Genomic DNA, 24,244 nt, shown 5'->3' on the forward strand with positions numbered 1-24,244 from the left:
GATTTTAGGCTGAGCTCTTTGGAATAAACATCTAGAACCTACCAGAAGAGGTCCCAGGAGTAATCTCAGCTGCTGGGAAGATTAATTTCCAGTATTAATATTTAAATTGTAATATTTAAAAGAAATACAAAATTGAATGAAATATTAATTTTCATGGAAGAAGCTGAAGTATCAAAATCCCAGGGACCATAACCGATGGACGCTCTGAAACACACAATGCCTATAAGGAAACATTTTCTAACCAGAGGAAGGATGGAAGTTTCTAGAAATTCCCTGACCAGAGGCCTTTACCAACAAATTAGAGGCCACCCAAACTGGTAGGTTAACTGTTATTTTGCCAGAAGGTTGGCAAGGGAACCTTTCTAGCCTTATATCTCAGGACAGTGGTTACAAGTTCAGAGCACTAGGACAACTCCAAACCGGCTAAACAGAATCACAGGGCGAGGTTTGGGAAATACAGACACCACACCACTTTCCCTCCTCACCCCTTCCCAACCAAGAGAGTCTGGTATAGCTGGTTGGGCATGGAATCTGAATATGAAAGAGGGCTCTGATATGTAACCAAGTCAAGAACCATTTGTCTAAAGAGACCAGCCCATGGCCCCAAATTCTAATCCCTGTTGCAGCTTCTCAGAGAGTGGCCACTCACTGTTTCATTCTTTTTGCTGAAAACTGGCATGGCCACAGTGGTGAGGAGCATCATGTTCTGGGCCTGCGAAGGGGAGAGCTGTCAAGGAGGAAAGAGAAAAGGACAGAGAGTTCAGAGTCCATAGTGTGGAGGACCCAGAGTCACCCGTGTGGACTACCACTGAAGTGTCACCTTCCAACAGGAGGAAAAAGCCACATGTGAGGTTCCCCTTCTCTGCAAAAGGAGAGCTGGCAGTAATGCTGAAGGAGAGAGGTTGGATGGAGAGGGAATCAGGACGATGTCACTTAGCAACAACTGTCCTAAACCAGGGCAAGTGTCAGAGCCCCAGAGCCTACAGCTCTCAAACATGCTCATGAAGTCCTCTGTCTCAAGCATGCCAAGGAAGAGCGTGAGCTCGGGGAACAAACCCGTCTTGCACAGACCCAGAAATCTCTGCCATGGACACAAGGTTGGCAGACACAACAGTCCAGTCCAGTTAAGAGGGAGAAGGACATTGACACTGAGCCACCTACAAACGCAAGGGCACGCATGGGGAAGCGCAGCTCAAGGGGAGGCTACAACGTAGTTGTAGCTGATCATAGAGTCACTCCTAACGACCATGAGACAGACCCACAACCTCTTCCTCACTGAGAAAGTCAGAGCCACATCATTCCCCACCTCTGAGATGGCCCTCCTTCCCAACTGCCTCATCTTACTGTGTGGGCTCCTTCAGCCTCCTTGGAAGCTGCAAGCATCCCACTTTGTTATGAAGACAGGCCCTCACAGGTGCTGTGTGCAGGTGTGTTTGATATGTGCACTCGTCATCAGGATCGATCCAATGCTGTGCTGAGCCCCTAGAGTTCTATAGTATTCTTTCCTGGAGAATGAAGAACTTTTAAAAATTGGATATATTCGGGATACCTGGGTGGCTCAGTGGTTTAAAGCCTCTGCCTTCAGCTCAGTTCATGATCCCAGGGTCCTGGGATTGAGCCCCACATTGGGCTCTTTGCTCAATAGGGAGCCTACTTTCTCTTCTCTCTCCCTGCCTGCCTCTCTGCCTACTTGTGAACTCTGTCTATCAAATCAATAAATAAAATCTTTCCAAAAAATTGGATATATTTGACACATAACCTCGTGTTAACTCGAGGTATTACTTAAGTGTTGCTTTGATACATTTATGCTGTCATATGATTGCCATTGTAGTGCTGTCTTTTATATTATGTAATTATAATACAATATTGTCTGTATTCATTACACCATGCATAGATCACTAACCAACAAGGGAAGAGGGAAGGAACAAGTCTGGAGCAGAAGGGCTCCGTCCAGGGAGGGCAGGCTTGAACAGGTCTGCTCACCAGCTTTCCGGGTCTCTGGGGGCAGCATCCAGGCAAGGGTCTTCTAGCAGGCTGAGCCTGTCCACCCCTTCACCCATCTCCTGAGGAGGTATTCTGTTCACCACTCTCCTGACCCAGGAAGTTCCTCTTACTCCTGGGCCCCTAACTCAGGAACAGGGTCAGGCTCCCACCTTGCTGTCCATGTAGGCTTCTGTCCAGATGATGTCATGGTCATGGTTGATGACCATGGGGCGGCTGAGTACGTGCAGGTACTCCATCACATTCTCCTGTGCATCTGCCAGAGTGGAGATCTGCGTGTAGTAGCCTGCAGAGGAGAGGGTAGTGTGGTTGTGGGAAGCTGGGGGCACCACTTGAAATCGGTCTCTGGGGCCCATACACTGTTCCCCAGCTGCTCTTGGCTTACAAGTGGGATCTGCACTAGGAGCTTCCCTGGGTCACAGGGACTATTCTCTCCCAAGGCTATGCTTTTCCTGGGGAGAGCTGGAGGCCCCGGTTCTGTCTCAACCTGGGAGAGCTCCGGGGGGCATTCCCAATCCAGAAAGGCCAGAAGAGCAGAGGGGCCTCAGCAGCAAGGACTGTGTGGGTTGGCTTCCCTCTCACATTGGTGCCCTCTTTATTTCCTTACAGGGTTATTTCCCAAGAGCACCCTCTCCTGAATGCAGCTCTGTTTTGGGTCCATTTTCAGGGAGTACAGTCCAAGGCAGTAACTCAGTGCTCCCTACCCCCTTTCTCTGACCACTGCCTTCCCAGTTACAGGGAGGGATGCTATAGCCTCTGTGTGGTAGCCAAGGTGATACTTAAAAGAGCAAATGGCTTACAAAATGGCTTAAAAGAGCAAATAGCTATGAATGACTTAGTACATGTTTACCTCTCTGGTCTCATTGCTTATCACTTCCCACAAAACATTCATCCCACCTTCCAGAAAGTGAAACTGCGTTCCATTCCCAGATGCCTCTTGTCTTAGACCCTCTGTCTGGAAGACTCTTCCATGCTCTCTATGTCTGGATGATTCTTACTATCCTTTATGTCTCAGCATAGACACCTCTTCTTTAGGAAGCCCTCCCTGCTGCTTCCAAATTCCCATCAAGTCACTCTCCCAACCCCAGTATCATCTGTGCCCCTCTGCCCTTATAGCACATTTCAGATTACGTCATCATTAATGATTCACTTGTATGTGTCCTCTGCTGGACAGTAGCAAGAACAAGACTGAATCCATCCTGACCACTTTGCCAGGCACCACAGTACATACTCCATAAGCTGGTTGAATCGAGGGCCCAAGTTGGCATCATGAAGCCCAGGCTTTGGGTTCTGGCCAGAGACAAATGATGATCACATCCAAAACATTATTCTAAAGAAAATGATGATCTTCTGCTTTTTGTCTGGAAGCAGAACCACAGTAAAGGGGCTTAATTTTGCAACAAGAGGAGCGGAGTCTAGACAAAAGAGAGAACTTACACTGAAACCGTGTAAGTTCTGTCTCACTGTCTGTATTGTGGTTCATATAGACTTTATTTGAAGAGAGAATTTTTGCTTCTGCAAACACTGGATACATAAACTCTCAGTTTCATTTCAGGTGACTTTATGACCTAGAGTTCCCGCAGGGGTAATCATGCATTTACTCAGGGTTTCACGGGAGCAATCTACATTTTGTCTAGCTTTTCCCAAGTAAGAAGGAGGGGTGAATACTGTCATCTCAGCACAACACTGCTCCTCTGCAAGGCCCCATGTCAGAGCCATGGCTCAGTACCTTCAACGACTGGACGCAGGCAGCAAGGAGCTCTGCTCACACACCACCCACCTTTGTTGTTGCACGCGATCCACTTCAAGCGGTCAGCGAAAGTCACTTCTCTTCCAATAAGATAAGTGAAAACTCGAACCTAGTCCGCAAGACACAGATGGACTCAGCAGCTACGATCCTGGCTATAAGTAGTGCTAATATTATTTATGTGAGCCTTGGATATCAGGTCAAGTACTTTCCTGACTTGGGACTCTCCACTTTCATCCTATTGACCAGAAAGGATCCTGAGGCCCAGGCAGTGACAGGACTTGCCAGGGCCATGGTGACATGGGCCAGATCCCGAGCGGAGGGTCACAGCCTGGCAGTGTTCTTCTCAATGCCACACCTGATCTCTCAGCCTGCACTCTTTCTTGCAAGAGGCCTCTGTGCCTAGGGTCAGTGTAATTTTGGAACACCAGTCTGAGACATACTATTTGAGTAAGATAACGGGTCTAATGGGTCAGAACATTTGAACTCAGGGCAGGCATAGTTTGTTTGTTTGTTTGTTTTTGCACCAATTGTTATCCCATGCAGGCAGTAGAACATTCCCCTTGGCCCCTTCCTCTGCTCCCCCTGACTTCCACCAGAAGAGTAACCTTGCGGTCCGGCCAGTTGTACTTCTCAAACACTGGCTCATAGTCCTCCACAGCTCCATCAGTGATCAGCATGATGGCCTGGTTGCAGAGGCTTCCTTGCCGGGCCTCTTGGAACTGTGTGGGGAAAGGACAGGCACTGGGACTGCAGGCCATCTCCTGCCCTCCCCACACCTCCACCTTGTCTCCCAACCCTTCACTCTCCCCCAGCTTCACCATGTGTAGGTACCTTCTTTAGGATCTGGAAGGCTTCAGTCAAGGCTTGGTTCACGACCCCCACACCCTTGACCATCAGCTCATCTACCAGCTGTTTGAAATGCTGTCATGGGTAAGAAATTAGAGGAGAATCAGTGGATCGACAGCCAGGAAACCTTCATCTTTGGTCTTAATTTCAAAGGCTGTTTAGACCTGTTTCCCCAAAACATGATTGCAGAATCCATCTCTTCATGATCCAGCTAATTTCATAGCTGGACCCCTACCACAGATGTTTCTCAAATGCCCCCAAGATAAACTGAAGGAGTGTAAATGGCTGGGTACAAACGCATTCCTGCTACTGGAAGGAAATTCCAAGTGTGAGCCCATCCAGAGCAGGAAGACAGTCCAGGCAGAACTGCTGGGAGCCACTGCCCAGGTCCCCAGGTCCCCAGCACCTTCAGCACCCAGCCCAATGTAACCCAATAATGAACATTTCACAGGAGAAACCATGGAGGCCACCAGGGGCTCCAGGGTCCCGCCCGAGGCTGGGATTCAAGAAGCAATCAAACTCAAATTCTCCAGCCACAGGAAGAAGGATCTGTCACGTGAAAGCTTTTCCTTTGAAAAAAGTTGCCTCAATCTGATGGGTTTGAACTTCTCTTCCTTTTGGGGAATCTCCTTATGACTGATATAGTGGAAAGTCCCACAGAAGAGGCAAAGAGGAGAACTGAGTCTTGGATAACCCACAGAGAGAAAAAGCCGTCCTGAATAAGTGAGATTTCCCCTGGGTGGGAGGTCTCTCTTGGCTCACTATTTGCTCCGATAGGCAGGCAGCATATTTATGAAGCAATTTCTTGGGTGTATTTACATGGGTAACTTCTTTGCCCTCTTTCCAAGTGCCATGGAAATAAGGAAAGGGGACCATCAGGTAGTCTGTACATGTCGCTTTCCACCATCCTAATCAGAGCAGGGACTTGGAAGCCTCAGGCACTCACTTGATGGGGGACACTCACCTCACGATTGTCTCGATCTGCCTGGACGAGGATCCCTTTAAAACAAGGCTCGATGTAATGGATGTAGTCACTGTACTGCAAGTGCAAAGGGCAGAAGGGACAGGAGAACAGTTTGGGTCCATTTGGAAGGTCAGGGCCTAGTGAAAAAACTCAGGCAGCTCACAGGTTACGTAGGCACCTGTGTAATATTATCTCGGGATACCCTATGCTTCTGGCAGTTCTTCTGAGCAGAGAGAAGGCAGTACAGAGAACAGTGGGGTCTTAACTCCAAAAGTTCTCCCTCAAAAACTGGTCTTGGGCCATTTTCTCGGTGGCTGGCTGAGTGATGTCCATCTCCTAGAACATACAGAGAACCTGAAGGTACTGAAAGAAACCCTTGGGTCTTCACCCTAAGACTACACAAAGTGCCTTCCATGAGAATCCCAGAGCATTCCATGTGCAGACCCCTCCCCTGGGCCTGGGTCTGGGGATTAGGAACTGTGTTCTTTCACCCTTTTCTTTATACTTATGATGAAGGTCTTCTAACTTTCAACAGGAAACAGGAAGGGAAAAAGATGAATTATTGCTGCCCTCTTTTTCTTACTCACTCCACATCCTCATAGTTAAAATTCAAATATTCAAGATGTCTTTAATCTACTGATGTTTAAATAAGAGAAGGAGGGGCGCCTGGGTGGCTCAGTTTGTTGAGCAGCCAACTCTTGATTTCAGCTCCAGTCATGGTCTCAGGGTCCAAGCCCACATCAGGTTCCCTCAGCAGGGAGTCTGCTTCTCTCTCTCTCTCTCAAATAAATCAATAAAATCTTAAAAAAAATAAATAAGAGAGGGAGAGAAAGGGGGATGGTGGTGACATGGTCGTAGGAGTGCATGCAAGTTCGAGGACAAATGTTGGGGTGTTCTGGGGGAACACTGGGAGCAAAGCTTCCCCTACCTCACCTCCCCAGATGGCAGGAGAAGGGTTGGGAAGGAGGTGGGGCAGGCCATGTGGTAGGAGCAGGAGCACACTCGCACTCTGCCTGAGGGGGTCGGACCTGATCCTGTGGCTTTCCTGGCCTTGCTGCAGATCATGACCAGGGATGGAAAGGTGGTGGAGATTGGGAGGGTGGGGTCCAGGAAATGATGCAGGCCACAGGGGAGCAGGGGAGCAGTTCAGGGATGGGGGGGGCCCTTCTCACACCCTGGGATGAACATTTTGAAATTAGATCATTTTGCCTTGGTATTCCTTTACTAGATACATAGATGTCACAGAGGACAAGCATTTTCAGCAATGTGGCAAGTTGGTGGGAGAGTTTTAGATCAGGTGACCTTCAAAATGATGCTTCCAAGGTGGTAGTCAACTCTGCCTCCTTAGAGGACTGAGCTGGCCTGCTCTTTCATTGCATTCCTGACTCTTATGTTCCCACTTCTTTCTGCTTTTTCCCTTTCTTTCATTACTTTTCTAGAGCAGAAAGAATTATCCTCAGGAAGAGTTGTGGTGAAAGCAGGAGCAGGGTTTGCTGGTCCCTTTCCAGGCCCCCAAAACCTATGCTCCCCTTCTCCTGAAACATCTGGATTTGGGTGGGATGAAAGAAGTGGAAGGTCTGAAAATGTAAAAATCCAGAGCCCAAGGCTCACTCATCCAAAGCATAACAGAGAGGCTGTTCCAGAGATGGGTACCAGTCAAGGGCACATGGGTTAGAGTAAGTTAGGTATTTGCTCAGGGCCAGTGTCTCTTAATTATTATTCTCAGATTCATCTGAGAAATTGGTGGAATCTACAGAATTAGAAAAAAATGGATGTGCATGTTTTACACATAATTTCAGAAACTCTGTGGACCTCTTGAAGGCCATCCTTGGTCTGACCTTAGCTTAGAATACCCAGCTTCAGAGGAGAGAATCATCATACAATATGAAGCAGCAAGTGATTGTAGATATAGGTCATTCTAGTGCAGGCAGAGGAAAGGTTTTTTCCTAGGGGAGCTATTCCAGAGCAGGAAGGCACATTTACCGCGATGATGTTAACAAAGTCATTCTCCCCCAGTGTGTCCAGGATGGTAGAGATGGTGTGCTTGGCAATAGTCATGCGCAGCCCCTTCATGCTGCCGCTCGTATCCACCACAATCACTATGTCCTTGGGAGAAGTGGCAGCTTGTATGTACCTTTAGCAGAAAACAAGCACAGTCCAATGATGGGAAAACTAAAGCCAGGGCAGCCACCCGATTGAGTCTCTAATTATTTCTATTTAGAGTCTGGCTCAAGTGTGCCCACATTTCAGGTTTGTGATCCATCAATGCCAGGTTTTATCAGGCCCCATACCCACTCAGCGTAGTTCTAAAGCCATTTAGAACTGCACAGCTGGGAATGTGCACATCTAAAGGGCCTGTCAGGTGGGAGAAAGGTTAAGTCCTGGTGGTAACCCTTATTCTCTTTGTTTTGGACCAGCCGGTGTCCTAGAGGGGCGGGCAGCAAGGAGGGGACAGCTGGATTGCAGTCTCAGATTCTGTTACAAATCGATCAGAGGAGGAGTGTGGAGGGAGAGGCAAGTCTGGCAGAGGGTTGAGTTAAGTTAGAGACAGCTCAGTGTCCTGTGTGGAGGTTTGGGGTAGGAAAGACAAATGTGAAGAGTCCTGGAGCAAAGGCAGCTGCAGAGACAAGGAGGAATGCAGCTGGCAAGTCTTCCTGCTCTTGTGTTGGATTTAGGTTCTATATCCTGAGGCCCTTGGCTAGTGGTAAGGGCCAGGCAGGGACCAGATGAGAACTAGGCGGAACACAAGGGTTGTAAGAGAGATGCCATTATAAGAGACCTCTCCCCTGGAGCTCTTACCAGCCACGATTTCTGCAGTCGAAGGTAATGACTCCATTCTCATCAGGTGTCCATTTGATACCTGTGGAAATAAAGCCTGGTTTTTGCACCAGCTCAATAAAGCTGCTTCAGAGAAATGATTGGGTGATGTTGTCCAGTTTGACCATCCCCAAGGCTGGACTGGCAGTGGGCCTGGGCAGCAGGGTGTGGGACCACTAGGTTACACCCTGTAAATTGAGGCAGCAGTCAAGGAGGAAGGCCAGCTTATGGAGGGACACCTACCACCTACACTGCCCAGACCCAGAGTTGGGGTTACTGTCCCAGGAAGGACAACCAAATGTGATGCCTGAGTCTCCTGTGACTGAACCTCACATCAAATTGTAGAAGGGGAAGCTTGAAGGAGGTATGACTTTAGCATCCACTACCATCAGCAAAGCATGGACAGAGTGCAATTCTTGCAGGTGCTCTGATCTCTAGCCCACCTACTCAGCTTAATTAAGTTCAAAGGGAGAAGTGAATTGGTTATAAACAGTAAGCTCCTTGAGGTCAGGGATTCCCATTACCTAGCACAGTGTCTGACACAGCACCTAGCAGAGTTGATGCTCAATACATGTTTATTACAGGAATGAAAAATGAATGAATGTGTATGAAAGGTCTTGCCTTGAGCACTAGCAGAGTGCCAGGATAGATTTTTGTCTTATTTATCTTTTCAGAAACTTGGATAAAGGCACACAAAGCACAGATATTACTGACATGATCCACAACATAATCTCTGTTTGAAAGACTTTAACACTTGTGAATAGAGGGTTCAAGATAAGGAGATGAAAAATAAATGGTGAAATTGTAGGAGGTTATGTATGGGCTAAAAAAAAAAAAAAAAAGTAGTAGCAGTATCATGAGTGTCTGGCTGGGAGCCCCCAGAGATTGTCCTGTTGCACAGTAGTTAGACTTCAGATGAGATGTACTCATTGAGGCATTGCTGGTCTCTCAAAGGCAGGAGATGTTTTCAGGGATCATGACCCCCAAATCAGACAAATGAAAGCAGAGTTCTAAGAATGAGGGACAGAGGCAAAGGCCGCCAGGAGCCCTGGAAGGAAGAAATGGGACCAGAGCATGGTGGGAGCTTGAGTAACAATGACTGTGATGCAGACCTGTAGGCAGCTGGAGATGTGGGGTCTTTCAGAGGCCACATTCCTACAGCAGCATGATTGTGGGCAATCTGATCCTTAGAACAATAATGAGGAGGGGGAATTGAGTCTGAAGTTTTTGGCTCTGAACCTAAACCTTAGAAGAGTATTTTAGTGGTCTTGCTAGGGGTATCTTCAACTCCAAGAAGAGATAGAAATGATCCTCTGGAGGGGAAGCTTGTCTCTTGAAGTGGCATGGACTCACAAGCAAAGATTATTAAATACATGAGAAACAAGCAGTGTGAGTGAGAGGCAGCAGAAGTAAGAACCATCAGATGTAGCCTTTCAGGGATTACATGTGTTTGAATTACAAATACAAGGTATAGGATAGCTGTGTCAGAGAAATCACCAGGAAGAATATGTAACAAGAAGTGGTTAGGAACAAAGAGACAGCCTTCAGAATATGGAACATTCAGAAATGAAAAAAAAAATTAAGTTGAAAAAATACATAATGGGTTATTCATTGATAAAAAGAAAATGCATGCATTTGAGCATTCATCCAGAGGCTAGAGTCAGAAAGGCTAATATGTGTCTGGCTGGTGTTGTAGAAAGAGAAAAAGGAGAGCACAAGGAAGGACAATGGCCACAAAGCTGGTGTCAGCATATTCTAGGACTGACAAACAGTCCCAATCCATAGACATAGTAAGCACAGTGTATCCCAGGCAGGATAAATAAGATATCCGCATGTGGACACACAGTAGTGAAACTGCACAACTCCGAAGGTAAATAAATAAATAAATAAATACTTTGAAAACAGCCAGAAAAACTAGAATACTTACAAAGGAACAGCAGTTAAACTGATAGCAGATCTTTGCAACATCACTGGAAGTCAGAAGACAATGGAAACACAGTTTTAAGGTGTTGAGAGAAAATAGTTGCTAATTTAGAAATGCATTCCCAGCAAAAACAATCATTAAAGAATACATCAGTGTTGATGGAGAGCAACAGTGTTGTTTGCTGACATCTGTTTGGGAGTTTCTAGTTCCTCTGTGCTGTTATTTATTGCAAACCATTTCTCAGGGGGGTGTCATTAAATGCAGGCTTAGTCACACTCATCAAAAAAAAGAAAAAAAGACTTTGCCTTTTTCTTTTTAAATAAGATAACAACAGGAAATGATTGGTGTAACTCATAAAAATTTTTTAAAATGAGGACTTTAAAAGCCAAAAAAAAAAAAAACCAATGAAATGAGGATAAAACAAAACGTTTGCAGATTAACAAAGCTGGAGCAGTTTGCCACCCAGAGAGACCTACTGGAAGGGAACATTTGGAGGATTTACTTCAAGTGGGAAAAGGATCTTGGAAAGACAGCTTGAGATGCATGAAGGTGGGCAAATAAAATAGTAAACAAAGGTTAATTCAAATAGGCAATATTTGTCTCAAGTAACAGTAATAGTATCTAACTTGTGGGAATAAAAAAAGGGAAATGTTAGATGACAATGGAATGGAAATCAAGGTGATAGAAGGAGAGGTAAGTGCAAGAGTCCCAAAGCCCTTTTGTGACTGGAAGGAGAGTAGAGATATTATTTAATTTTAACATCTTGTGTTAGTATGCCTGATGAAATTGCAGGGGTAATTACTAAAAATAAAACCAGAAGGAATATTTCCAAACTGGTAGAAAAATAGAGAAGTAATGAGGAAAGGGGTTATTTATCAAACATTTAATCACTGAAAAAGACAAACAAGGATAAAGAAACAGAAATAGAAGAACAAGTAAAAATTTTAGAAATCATACAATGGCATGTTTAACTATATCAATACAATAAATGTAAATGTGTTTAACTTGCCAGCCAGTAAAAGAGATTGTCAGTTTGGATAAAAACTGAAAAGCTATGCACTATTTTCAAGGGATAGGTCTAAAACAAAACAATGTGGAAGGATGGAAGTAAAAGAAGGCAATAAATATACATCACTCAAATACTAACCAAAAACTATTATCACTCTGTGGGTATCAGACAAAACAGACTTACAACAGAAAGTGCCATGGGGCTAGTGCAGGTCAAACAGCACAGATAGAGAAATCAGCAAATATATAGGAAATTTAAACAATACAATTAACAAACTTGATCTAACAACATACACAGAATTTTTCATCCAACAATTGGAGCACACAAATTCTTTTCAAGCACACATGGAATATTTATAAAACTTGATGACATACTTGACGCATCTCAACTAATTTCACATAATCAGTACCACACATGCCAGGTTCTCTGACTGCAAATAAACTGAATTAGAAATTTATAATGAAAAGATAAATATAATTGGATATATTTGGAAATTTTAAAACACACTTTTAAACAACCAAAAGATCAAAGAAGAAATCACAGGGAAACTAAAAAATGTTTAGAAGCAAATGGTAATTTAAACAACTACCATGACACCAAAAACTCAGGCAATGACTTTGGTGTATCAAATCAATAAAGTGGAAAGAGACCCATAGAATGGGAGAAAATATTTGCAAACTATTTATCTGATAAGAGGTTAATATCCATCAAACATAAAGAACTACAGCTCAAGAACCACAAAAGCAAGCAGTCCAATTCAAAAATAGGCAAAGGAGTAGGCGAGGAGCAAGATGGTGGAGGAGTAGGAGACTTAAGTTTCATCTGGTCCCAGGAATTCAGATAGATAGTTATCAAACCATTCTGAACACCTACAAACTTAATAGGAAATCAAAGAGAAAGATAGCAGCAATTCAATGAACATAAAAGCGGCCACTTTCTGGAAGGTAGGATGTGCGCAGAAGTGAATCCCAGGCGATGTAAGGAAAGAGAGACTGCTGGGGGAGGGGCCAGTTCCTGGCAAGCGGTAGAGCCACAGAGCACAAAATCGGAACTTTTGGAAGTCTGCTCCACTCAGGGATGTTGATCCAGAGGCTAAGTGGGGGGTGGAGCCCTCATGGGGACAGTGTGGCCTCAGGATCCACAGGGTCACAGAAAAACCAGGGGTGCCTGAGTATGGCAGAGCTCCCAGGTATCAGAGTGGGGAAGCCCAGGGCAGAGATAGAGTTGAGCAGAGGGTTCTCAGCTCGGGGTTACCTTAAACCATGATCAGAGGCACAGTCGGGCCACACAGCTCTTTGGGCCGGGACCCGACAAGCAGCAGATCTGGGGAGACTCACCTTCCTCCACCAGCAGGAGCAGTGTGGGAGTGCATGGCAGGAATCAACTGGGTTTGGAGACTCCAAACGGGGCTGTGCACCAGAGACAGAAATACTTGGTCACCGACTGGGTGAGCTGAAGGTGTGGCCGGAAATCAGGGAGACAGGCAAGATTGACTGCTTTTCTCTGAGGGCTCACTGAAGAGCGGAACCCCTGAAACTCTCAATTCCTCTGGGGCTGGAGATTAGGAGGTCGCCATTTTCATTCTCGTGCTCTAAAGCTGTATGGAAAGCATTCAGGGAAGGAAAGCTCCCGAGAGTGAACCCAAGCAGATTACTTAGCCTGGACCCTGACAAGGGTGGTGTAATTCCACCTTGGGCAAAGACATTTGAGAATCACTGCAACAGGCCCCTCCCTCAGAAGATCAGCAAGAATGTCCAGCCAAGACCAAGTTCACTGATCAATGAGAACCGTGGAGCTGCAGAGCCAGAGGCTTGTAGCACATAGACTTCATGGCTTTTTCCCCATGACTCTTTAGTCTTCCAGTTAAATTTTTTAAATTTTCATTAATTATGGGGTGCCTGGGTGGCTCAGTTGTTAAGTGGCTGACTTCAGCTTGGATCATGATCCTGAGGTCCTGGGATTGAGCCCCTCGTTGGGCCCCCTGCTCAGCAGGGAGCCTGCTTCTCCCTCTCCTACTCCCCCTGCTTGTGTTCCCTCTCTCTCTCTGTGTCAAATAAATACATAAAATCTTTAAAAATAAAATAAATTTTCATTATTTTTTCCTATTTTTTCTTAATTTTTCTTCTCTCCTATTTTAACCAAATCTTATCTTTTCAATACCTTTTTAAAAATCTTTTTTAAATTTTCATTTTTATAGCCATATTCTATTCCTTCTTTGTATTTAACCTTATTTTTTATATACATATAAGTTTTTCTTTCTTCAAAATTTTGGGATACAGTTTCTTCTAACTAACCAAAATATACCCTAAATCTAGTGAATGGTTTTGTTCTAGTCTCCAGCTTGGTCACATTCTCTACTTTAAAAAAAAAAAAAAATTCTTTCTTTTTTCAACCAAATTCTTACCAATTCCTTTTAAAAAATCTTTTTAAATTTTCATCTTCACAGTCATATTCCATCCCTTCATTGTATTTATCCTTATTTTTGTATATATTTTGTGTATATATATATAAGTTTTTCTTTCTTTAAAAATTTGGGAGGCAGATTCTTCTAACAGATGAAAATACAACCAAAATCAAGTGTGTAGCTCTGTTCTATTCACCAGCCTAATCATATGTTGTTTTTTTCCCCCTCCCCCCCACCCCTGTTTTGGGTCTCTTCTGATTTGTTTAGTGGATATTTTTTCTGAGGTTATTGTTACCCTTTCAGCATTTTTTTCTCTCATTCACCTATTCTTCTCTGGACAAGATGACAAGGTGGAAAAACTCACCTCAAAGAAAAAAAAACAAGAGGCAGTACTGATAGAATTAGACATCAGAACTATTGTTCAGAATGACTATTATAAAGATGCTAGCTGGGCTTGAAAAAAGCATAGAAGATACCAGAGAATCCCTTTCTGGAGAAATAAATGAACTAAAATCTAACCAAGTTGAACTTTAAAAAAAAACAAAACAAAACTATTAATGTGGTGCAATAAGAAATGGAGGCTCTTACTGCTAGGATAAATGAGGCAGAAGAGAGAATAAGTGATATAAAAGACCAAATGACAGAGAATAAAGAAGCTGAGAAAAAGAGAGATAAACAACTACTGGGCCATGAGGGGAGAATTTGAGAGATAAGTGATACTATAAATCGAAACTATATTAGAATAATTGGGATCCCAGAAGAAAAAGAAAGAAAGGGGAAGAAGGTATATTGCAGCAAATTATAGCAGAGAACTTCCCTAATTTGGGGAAGAAAACAGGCATCAAAATCCAGGAAGGCAAAGAGAACTTCCCTCAAAATCAACAAACATAGGTCCACACCCCATCATCTAATAGTAAAACTTACAAGTCTCAGAGATAAACAGAAAATTCTGAAAGCAGCTCAGGACAAGAGGTCTGTAACCTACAATGGTAGAAATATTAGATTGGCAGCAGATCAATCCACAGAGACCTGGAGGGCCAGAAAAGACTGGCCTTATATATTCAGAGCACTAAATGAGAAAAAATATGCAGCCAAGAATACTATATCCAGCTTGGCTCTCATTGAAGATAGAAGGAGAGATAAAAAGCTTCCAGGACAAACAAAAAATTAAGTATTTGCAAACACCAAACCAGCCCTACAGGGAATATTGAAAGGGGTCCTCTAAGCAAAGAGAGAGCCTAAAAGTAACATAGACCAGAAAGGAACAGAGACAATATACAGTAACAGTCACCTTACAGGCAATACAATGGCACTAAACTCTTATCTTTAAATAGTTACCCTGAATGTAAATGGGCTAAATGCCCCAATCAAAAGACACAGGGTATCAGAGTGGATAAAAAACCAAAACCCATCGATATGCTGTCTACAAGAAACTCGTTTTAGAACCAAAAACACCTCCAGATTTAAAGTGAGGGGGTGGAAAAGAATTTACCATGCTAATGGACATCAAAAGAAAGCTGGGATGACAATCCTTATATCAGACAACTAGATTTTAAGCCAAAGACTATAATAAGAGATGAGGAAGGACACTATATCATACTTAAAGGGTCTGTCCAATACGAAGATCTAACAATTTTAAATATCTATGCCCCTAACATGGGAGCGCCAACTATATAAACCAATTAATAAAAAAAATCAAAGAAAAACATTGACAATAATACAATAATAGAGGGGACTTTAACAGCCCCTCACTGAAATGGACAGATTGTCTAAGCATATGATCAATAAGGAAATAAAGGTTTTAAATGACACACTGGACCAGATGGACATCACAGATATATTCAGAACATTCCATCCCAAAGCAAAAGAATACAAATTCTTATTTAATGCAATGGAGCATTCTCCAGAATAGATCACATTCTGGGTCACAAATCAGGTCTCAGCTGGCACCAAAAGATTGATATCATTCCCTGAATATTTTCAGACCATAATACTTTGAAACTAGAATGCAACCACAAGAGGAAAGTTGGAAAGAACTCAAATATATAGAGACTAAAGACCATCTTACTAAGAATGAATGGGTCAATCAGGAAATTAAAGAAAAACTTAAAAAAATCATGGAAACAAATGAAAAAGAAAGCACAACTGTTCAAAATCTTTGGGATGCACCAAAGGCAGTCCTGAGAGGAAAGTATATAGCACAACATGCCTTTCTCAAGAAATAAGACAGGTCTCAAATACACAACCTAACCCTACACCAAAAGGAGATGGAGAAAAAACAGCAAATAAAGCCTAAATCCAGCAGAAGATGAGAAATAATAAAGATCAGAGCAGAAATCAATGAAATAGAAACCCAAAGAACAGTAGAACAAATCAACAAAACTAGGAGCTTGTTCTTTGAAAGAATTAATAAGATTGATACTCCTCTGGCCAGACTTACCAAAAGGAAAAGAGAAAGGACAAAATTAATACATGAATGAAAGAGGAGAGATTACAACCAACACCAAAGAAATATAATTGTAAGAACATATTATGAGCAATTATACATGAGCAAATTTGACAGTCTGGAAGAAATGGATTCCTGGAGATGTATAATCTACCAAAATTGATCCAGGAAGAAATAGAAAACCTGAAACAGACCTATAACCAGTAAAGAGATTGAAGCAGTCATCAAAAATCTCCCAAAAAACAAGAGCCCAGGGCCAGAAAGCTTCCCAAACATTTAAAGAAGAATTAGTACCTATTCTTCTGAAACTGTTCCAAAAAACAGAAATGGAAGGAAAACTTATAAACTCATTTTATGAGGCCAGCATTACCTTGATCCCAAAACCAGACAAAGACCCCATCAAAAAGGAGGATTACAGACCAATATCCCTGATGAACATGGATGCAAAAATTCCACCAATAGAATCCAACAGTACATTAAAAGGATTATTCACCATGACCAAGTGGGATTTATTCCTGGGCTACAAGTTTGGTTCAACATCTGCAAATCAATCGATGTGATATAACCCATTAATAAAAGAAAGAACAAGAACCATATGATACTCTCAATAGATGCTGAAAAAGCATTTGACAAAGTACAGCATCCTTTCTTGATCAAAACTCTTCACAGGGTAGGGATAGAGGGTACATACCTCAATATCATAAAAGCCATCTATGAAAAACCCATAGCTAATATAATTCTCAATGGGGGAAAACTGAGAGCTTTTCTCCTAAGGTCAGCAACATGGCAGGACTGTCCATTATCACCACTGCTATTCAACATAGTACTAGAAGTTCTAGCCTCAGTAATTAGACAACAAAAAGAAATAAAAGGCATCTGAATTGGCAAAGAAGAAGTCAAACTCTTACACTTTGCTGATGATATGATACTTTATGTGGAAAACCCAAAAGACTCCACTCCAAAACTGCTAGAACTCATACAGGAATTCAGAAAATTGTCAGGATATAAAATCAATGCACAGAAATCGGTTGTATTTCTATACACCAACAACACCAACAAGACAGAAGAAAGAGAAATTAAAGAGTCAACCCCATTTACAATTGCACCCCAAACCGTAAGATACCTGGGAATAAATCTACCCAAAGAGACAAGGAATCTATACTCAGAAAACTATAGATTACTCATGAAAGAAATTGAGGAAGATACAAAGACAAGGAAAAACGTTCCATGCCCTTGGATTGGAAGAACAAATATTGTGAAAATGTCTATGCTACCTAGAGCAATGTAAACATTTAAAGCAATCTCTATCAAAATACCATCAACTTTTTTCAAAGAAATGAAACAAATAATCCTAAAATTTATATGGAATTAGAAAAGACAACAAATAGCCAGAGGAAGGTTGAAAAAGAAAACCAAAGTTGGCAGCATCACAATTTCATACTTCAAGCTCTATTACAAAGCTGTAATCATCAAGACAGTATAGTACTGGCAGAAAAACAGACATGTAGATCAATGGAACAGAATAGAGAGCCCAGAAATGGACCCTCAACTCTATTGTCAACTAATCTTCAGAGCAGGAGAGAATGTCCAATGGAAAAAAGACAGTCTCTTCAACAAATGGTGTTGGGAGCATAAAACAGCCATATGCAGAAGAATGAAACTGGACCATTTCCTTACACCACACACAAAAATAGACTCAAAATGGTTGAAAGACCTCAATGTGAGACAGGAATCCATCAAAATCCTTGAAGACAGCACAGGCAGCAACCTTTTTGACCTTAGCTGCAGCAACTTTTTCCTAGAAACATCACCAAAGGCAAGGGAAGCAAGGGCAAAAATGAACTATTGGGACTTCATCAAGATCCAAAGCTTTTGCACAGCAAAGGAAACAGTGAACAAAACCAAAAGACAACCAACATAATGGGAGAAAATATTCACAAATGACATATCAGATAAAGGGCTAGTATCCAAAATCTATAAAGAACTTATCAAACTCAACACCAAAGAACAAAAAGTCCAAACAAGAAATGAGCAAAGGACCTGAACAGACATTTCTGCAAAGAAACATCTGAATGGCCAACAGACACAGGAAAAAGTGTTCCACATTATTCGGCATCAGGGAAATACAAATCAAAACCACAGTGAGTTACCACCTCACATCAGTCAGAATGGCTAAAATTAATCAGTTAGGAAACGACAGGTATTGGCGAGGATATGGAGAAAGGGGAACCCTCCTACAATACTTTTTTGCCTAGGTCTCCTTAGGCAAGGCAACAAAAGCAAAAATTAAACTAAAAAAAAATTGCAGTAAAGGAATCTGTCAACAAAGTAAAAGGCAACCTACTGAATGGAAGAAAATATTTGCAAATGATACATACAAGAAGGAGTTGATATTAAAAATGTATTTTAAAAAGTCATACAACTCACAACAAAAAAGCAAACAACTTGATTAAAAATGGACAGAGGGGGCACTTGGGTGGCTCAGTGGGTTGGACCTCTGCCTTCAGCTCAGCTCATGGTCTCAGGGACCTGGGATCGAGCCCCATGTCAGGCTCTCTGCTCAGTGGGGAGCCTGCTTCCCCATCCCTCTCTCTCTGCCTGCCTCTCTGCCTACTTGTGATCTCTGTCTGTCAAATAAATAAATAAAATCCTTAAAAAAATGTGCATAGAATCCGAATAGACCTTTTTCTAAAGAAGATGTGGAGATGGTCATCCAACACATGAAACAATGCTCAGTGTCACTCATCATCAGGGAAATGCAAATCAAGCCATGGTGAGATACCACCTCACACCTGTCAGAATGGCTACTATCAAAAAGACAAGAAATAACAAGTGCTGCCAAGAATGAGGAAAAAAGGAGCCCTTGTGCACTCTTGATGGAAACGTAAATTGTGCAGGCCTTACCAAAAACAGTATGGAGGATACTAAAAAAATTAAATAAAACTGCCACACAATCCAGCAATTCCACTTCTGGATATTTGTTTCAGGAAAATAAAATCACTCATCTGAAAAGATAAATGCAGCCCTATGTTTCCTGCAGTACTAACATACTAGCAAAACATGGAAGCGACATAAGTGTTCATTGAAAAATGAATGGAAAAAGAAGATGTGAGATATCTGTATCTATATCTGTATCTATATCTATATCTATACACACACAGTGGAATGTTGCTCAGCCATAAAAAACAACAACAACAACAACGAAATCTTGCCATTTACAATAACATGGATGGAGCTAGAAAGTATTAGGCTAAGTGAATAAGTCAGACAAAAACAAAAACCATATGTGTGGAATCTAATAAGTAAATGAGCAGACAAAACAAAACAGAAACAGACTCAAAGATTCAGAGAACAAACTGGTGGTTGACAGAGGTGAGGGGTTGGGAAATGGGCAAAGGAGGTGAAGAGGATTAAGAGATAAACACTTCGTTATAACATAAATAAGTCACAGGGATGTAATGTACAACATAGGGTATATAGTCAATAATACTGTAATAATTGTTCAGTCACAGAGGTTAATGAGCTCTTGAGGTGAACATTTTGTAATGTATAAAAAAATTGAAGCACTATGTTATCTGCCTGAAACTAATATAATAGATATATCAATTATCATTCCAATTTAAAATTTAGGGTGATAAATTTTATGTTATATGTATTTTACTATAATTTAAAAAATTTAGAAACCATTCCTAATGAGAGACAGCAAACGTGGAGCTTCTAGGTCTAAAGTCTCATTAAAAACGTTTACTTTAGGGGCACCTAGGTGGCTCAGTGGGTTAAAGCCTCTGCCTTCGACTCAGGTCATGATCCTAGGGTCCTGGGATCGAGCCCCACATTGGGCTCTCTGCTCAGCAGGGAGCCTGCCTCCCCCCGCCCCCACATCTGCCTCTCTGCCTACTTGTGATCTCTATCAAATAAATAAATAAAAATCTTTTAAAAAACACAAAAACTTTTACTTTAGTAACAAAGAAAGGCTAAAAGTTAAAGCTAAGTGTACAATTTAATAAGTTGGAAAGAAGAACAGCAGATAGATCCAAGGAAAGGGAGAAGAGGAGCTAAGGGGGCGCCTGGGTGGCTCAGTGGGTTAAGCCTCTGCCTTTGGCTCAGGTCATGGTCTCAGGGTGCTGGGATCAAGCCCCACATCGGGCTCTCTGCTCAGCATGGATTTCTCCTCCCCACTCTCTCCACCTGCTTCCCCCTCTCCACCTGCTTCTCTGCCTACTTATGATCTCTCTCTCTCTCTCACTCTCTCTGTCAAATAAATAAATTAATTAATTAATCTTTAAAAAAAAAAAAAAGAAGAAGAAGAGCTAAGGTCAGAACTGAAACAGGTGACATGGAGAACAAAGAAGCCATAGAGAGTAGTCCATGAAGACAAAAGATGATTCCTGAGACAGACTAACAAAACAGAGAACCCAGTGGTGCAATGATTAAAAAAAAAAAATGAGTAATACTATGAATAAGAACAGGAAATAATTATAGATACAGCAGAGAGTAAAAAGATAATAGAATAATAGCTTCCTGAAAATAGTTTTGAAAACTCAGACAAGATAGATGGAATCTTAGAAAAGGTATTTTACCAAATTAAGAAGGAATAGAAAGCTTTATTAGGCCCATAAGCATAAATTCCTTGAAGTGGTAATTTAAAATCTTCCCATAAAGAAAACATCAGGCTTATATTTTTTAAAAAAGGATTTTATTTATTTATTTGACAGAACGAGACACAGTGACAGAGGACACAAGCAGGGGGAGTAAGGGTGGGGGAAGCAGGCTTCCCACTGAGCAGGGAGCCCAAGTGGAATTTGATCCCAGAACCCTAGGACCTGAGCCAAAGGTAGACACTTAACTAACTGAACCACCCAGACACCCCAAGCCTATATGGTTTTATAGATGAATCCTTACAAGCTTTCAAGGAAAACATCACTCTAACTTATTTAAAGACTTCCAAAAACCAGAAAAAGGGAATATTTCCCAGTTTATTCTATGAAGCTAGTATAATTTTGAAAACCAGACAAAGACAGTACTAGAAAAAGAAATTACAAGACCATTTTACTCAAAAAGTCCTGAACAAGATGTTAGTAAACTAGGGGCACCTGGGTGGCTCAGTGGGTTAAGCCTCTGCCTTCAGCTCAGATAATGAACTCAGGGTCCTGGAATCGAGCCTCGCATCAGGGGGGTCTCTGCTCAACAGGGAGCCTCCTCCTCTCTCTGTGCCTGCCTCTCTGCCTACTTGTGATCTCTGTCTGTCAAATAAATAAATAAAATCTTTAAAAAAAATGCTAGTAAACTAAATCCAATAACGCATAAAAGACTAACTTGCTATGATCAAGTTAGGTTTTCATAAAACCGTAAAGACAGATTAACATTAGGAAAGGGAACAGACAGAAGACATAATAGCCATTTCACAGAAGAAGAAAAGCATACAACAAATGACATAGGAAGAAAGAGATGCTCAACTTCTAAGCGATGGAAGAAACACAGTGTCAGACCACAGTGAAATACCATTTTGTACTAAAGTGTTATTAACAAAAATGATTAACATTTCACAATACCCCGTGTTTGAGAAAATGTGCATCAACAGAACCTTTTATTCATGGCTGGTCAGATTATAACTGGTGCAAGCATTTAAAAACAATTTTGTACTCTCTTGTCATGGCCGAACAGTCCTGTACCTTAGGACCTAACAATTCCATCCCTAGGTACATGCTCAAGAGCAGCTCTTATAATGTGCCTGGGGACACATGCATAAGATATGTTCATAGCAACCCTGTTCTTAAAAGTAAAACAAAACAAAACAAAACAAACAAACAAAAAAACAAAACAAACATAAGAAGTAAAAAACAAACAAAAAACCAGAAGAAAAACAAACTGCAAACAACCTAGAGACGATCAGGAGGATGAATGAACTGATATATTGGCCCTCAAGAATATGATACAGGAACAAAAATGACAAAGTACAGATATATGTGACAACCCAGATGAATGTTGCTAGTATAATACTGAATAAAAAAGTATGCTCTGAAAGTCTATACATAAAACCAGTTTAGTAAATTTCAAAAATGAGCTAAACAAAACAATGCATTTTTGAGGAGGTGTGTGTGTGTGTGTGTGTGTGTGTGTGTGTGTGTGTGTGTGTAAATATGAGATAAGACTAAATAATTAAGCAGATGGCCAAAAAATTCAAATGGATGTTAAGTTCAAAGTGCAGGATAGCTGTTACCTGGTCATTGGGAGGGTGGGATTGCGGGAAAGTTGGGGGGCCAAGGGCAGATCAGAGGAGGAGCATATTAAGTAGAGAGAGGTTTGGTAACATTCTAGTTTTTGCATCCATCATGTATATACAAGCATCTCTTTTAAACAAATTAAAAATAAGATAAATAGAAATAGGCCTTCCTGGACTCATAGGAACAGTATACCATGGTCAAGGATTATGGTCAACCCAATACAGTCCACCTGAGGGCTGACATGTATCTATAAATGTGGATGTGAATGTGAGAAATTGCCCCCTTCTTTGCAGACTATAACTGGACAGTGTTATTTGCACACAAGTTGATGTCTCTGGAAGCCCTGGTGTGGCAGAAATACTTGTGGAAATTCTACCCTGAAGAAGGCCCCATGGACATGTGAGTTGACTTCAAGCACTTGAAGGGCTGTTACATGGAAGGGGGAAGAGCTTGCTCATCGAGGCTCAGGAGAGCAGAAAAGAACCAGCGACTGGTTGTGGATTCAGGCAGAGAGATAAGGGCATGCTAACAACAGGAACCCTGTCGGCTCTAAGATCCCCATGTAGTCCTGCAGAGGAACTGGCTTTTCCAGCCTGGGAACACTAAAAATCCTTTAGGACTTTTCTGTTTTCCTGTCTCAGAAATGCAGGGCAGCTTCAAGACTTTCCAGATAGTGTGCTAAAAATATAAAAATGGGTTGGAGTAAAATGCAAATGTTGTGGTAGATATTTCTGTTTCTTATTTTTATTGATGAACAAGGGAACTTTCTCCATGTGGTCCATTTAGTTGGCCATTAATCACACAGTAACCTGTGAAAATTTTTACATTGCCATTGAGCACTTCAAGCAAATATGCTCCACGTCTCCAATTAGGATGTAAACTTCTTAGGATCAAGACTTGTTTTATCTTATTTTTGAATTTTCCACAGTGCTTTTTATGGGACAAGAATTTAATGTGGGCATTTTGGGTCTGGTTACCATGGTGATTGATGGTGTCATTGATTCATTGATTGATTCATTTATTTAATAACTATTTATCATAAATGTGCTTATCATGTTATAAAGGGTGTCAAAGTGTGGTTTAGAGATGCTTTTGGATGGGGTGGGAGTTCATTCACTGGGGGCCTGAGTGCCAAGGTCTGTCTCCAATGCTCTATTGCCTTATTCCAAGAAAAGCCGAAAAGGCCACAGAAATGCCTTCTCATGGCCCTACCTGGATAGATTCTGAAGAATCCAGTGGAGCTGCCAAAATATTGCCAGGTCAGTGTTGGGTCTCTCCGGAAGTTCTCCACAAAAACAGGGTTCAAGGCTTCAGACATGTAGACTCCATTTAAAATGTCTGGGTCTAAATGATGAGATTATAGAAGGAGCTGCCAGGGAAACTAAGTCACAAGCAACAGTGACCGGTTCTTCATCCACTGAACACACACACACACAGGCTGCAGTGATGCTGTTCACAGCTGCCTGCTACCTCACACTCAGAAAGCCACACTCACACCCTCCAATCCAGCAACACTGAGCTTTCTCCCAGTCCAGACTAGTGCAGAATCCCTTCTTCTTGTTCTCCTCAGTGTAAGAGGTTGGAGACTCAGTTTATACCCTTCATGGCTTCTCGGGAAAATGGAGGCATAGCGTTAAAACTCACAGTATAAGCTATTCAGGGAGAGTGTCAGGTGGGGGTGGGGAGTTACCTTTGTTGTACACATTGGTGGGCAGCTGCACATTGCTAATGGACGTGTTCACCATCAGGTTGCTGAAGTGCGTATTGGACTCGAGGATAAACTCAGCCCCCAGCTCCACGTAATCGCCGTTCTCGTCCCTCTCGTTGATCAGGACAGAGTTGTAATAGTCAAACTAGGA

At 42.1% G+C, this 24,244-nt stretch overlaps 1 protein-coding gene across 1 annotated transcript in view; it reads right to left on the reverse strand.

Moving 5' to 3' along the window:
* CACNA2D4 (calcium voltage-gated channel auxiliary subunit alpha2delta 4) overlaps nucleotides 1–24,244 on the reverse strand; it is a 112,378-nt gene that overhangs the window by 74,215 nt on the left and 13,919 nt on the right. The window contains exons 5-14 of the mRNA XM_032349227.1: nucleotides 24,076–24,238; nucleotides 23,598–23,729; nucleotides 8,361–8,421; nucleotides 7,545–7,695; nucleotides 5,562–5,636; nucleotides 4,583–4,672; nucleotides 4,357–4,470; nucleotides 3,782–3,860; nucleotides 2,154–2,287; nucleotides 650–727 (exon numbers count right to left, since the gene is read on the reverse strand). Of these exons, the coding sequence (XP_032205118.1) occupies nucleotides 650–727; nucleotides 2,154–2,287; nucleotides 3,782–3,860; nucleotides 4,357–4,470; nucleotides 4,583–4,672; nucleotides 5,562–5,636; nucleotides 7,545–7,695; nucleotides 8,361–8,421; nucleotides 23,598–23,729; nucleotides 24,076–24,238 (1,077 nt within the window). The remainder of the gene's footprint in view (nucleotides 1–649; nucleotides 728–2,153; nucleotides 2,288–3,781; nucleotides 3,861–4,356; nucleotides 4,471–4,582; nucleotides 4,673–5,561; nucleotides 5,637–7,544; nucleotides 7,696–8,360; nucleotides 8,422–23,597; nucleotides 23,730–24,075; nucleotides 24,239–24,244) is intronic.

This window comes from Mustela erminea, chromosome 6 (genome assembly GCF_009829155.1).
Source record: "Mustela erminea isolate mMusErm1 chromosome 6, mMusErm1.Pri, whole genome shotgun sequence".
NCBI classification, from domain to species: domain Eukaryota; kingdom Metazoa; phylum Chordata; class Mammalia; order Carnivora; family Mustelidae; genus Mustela; species Mustela erminea.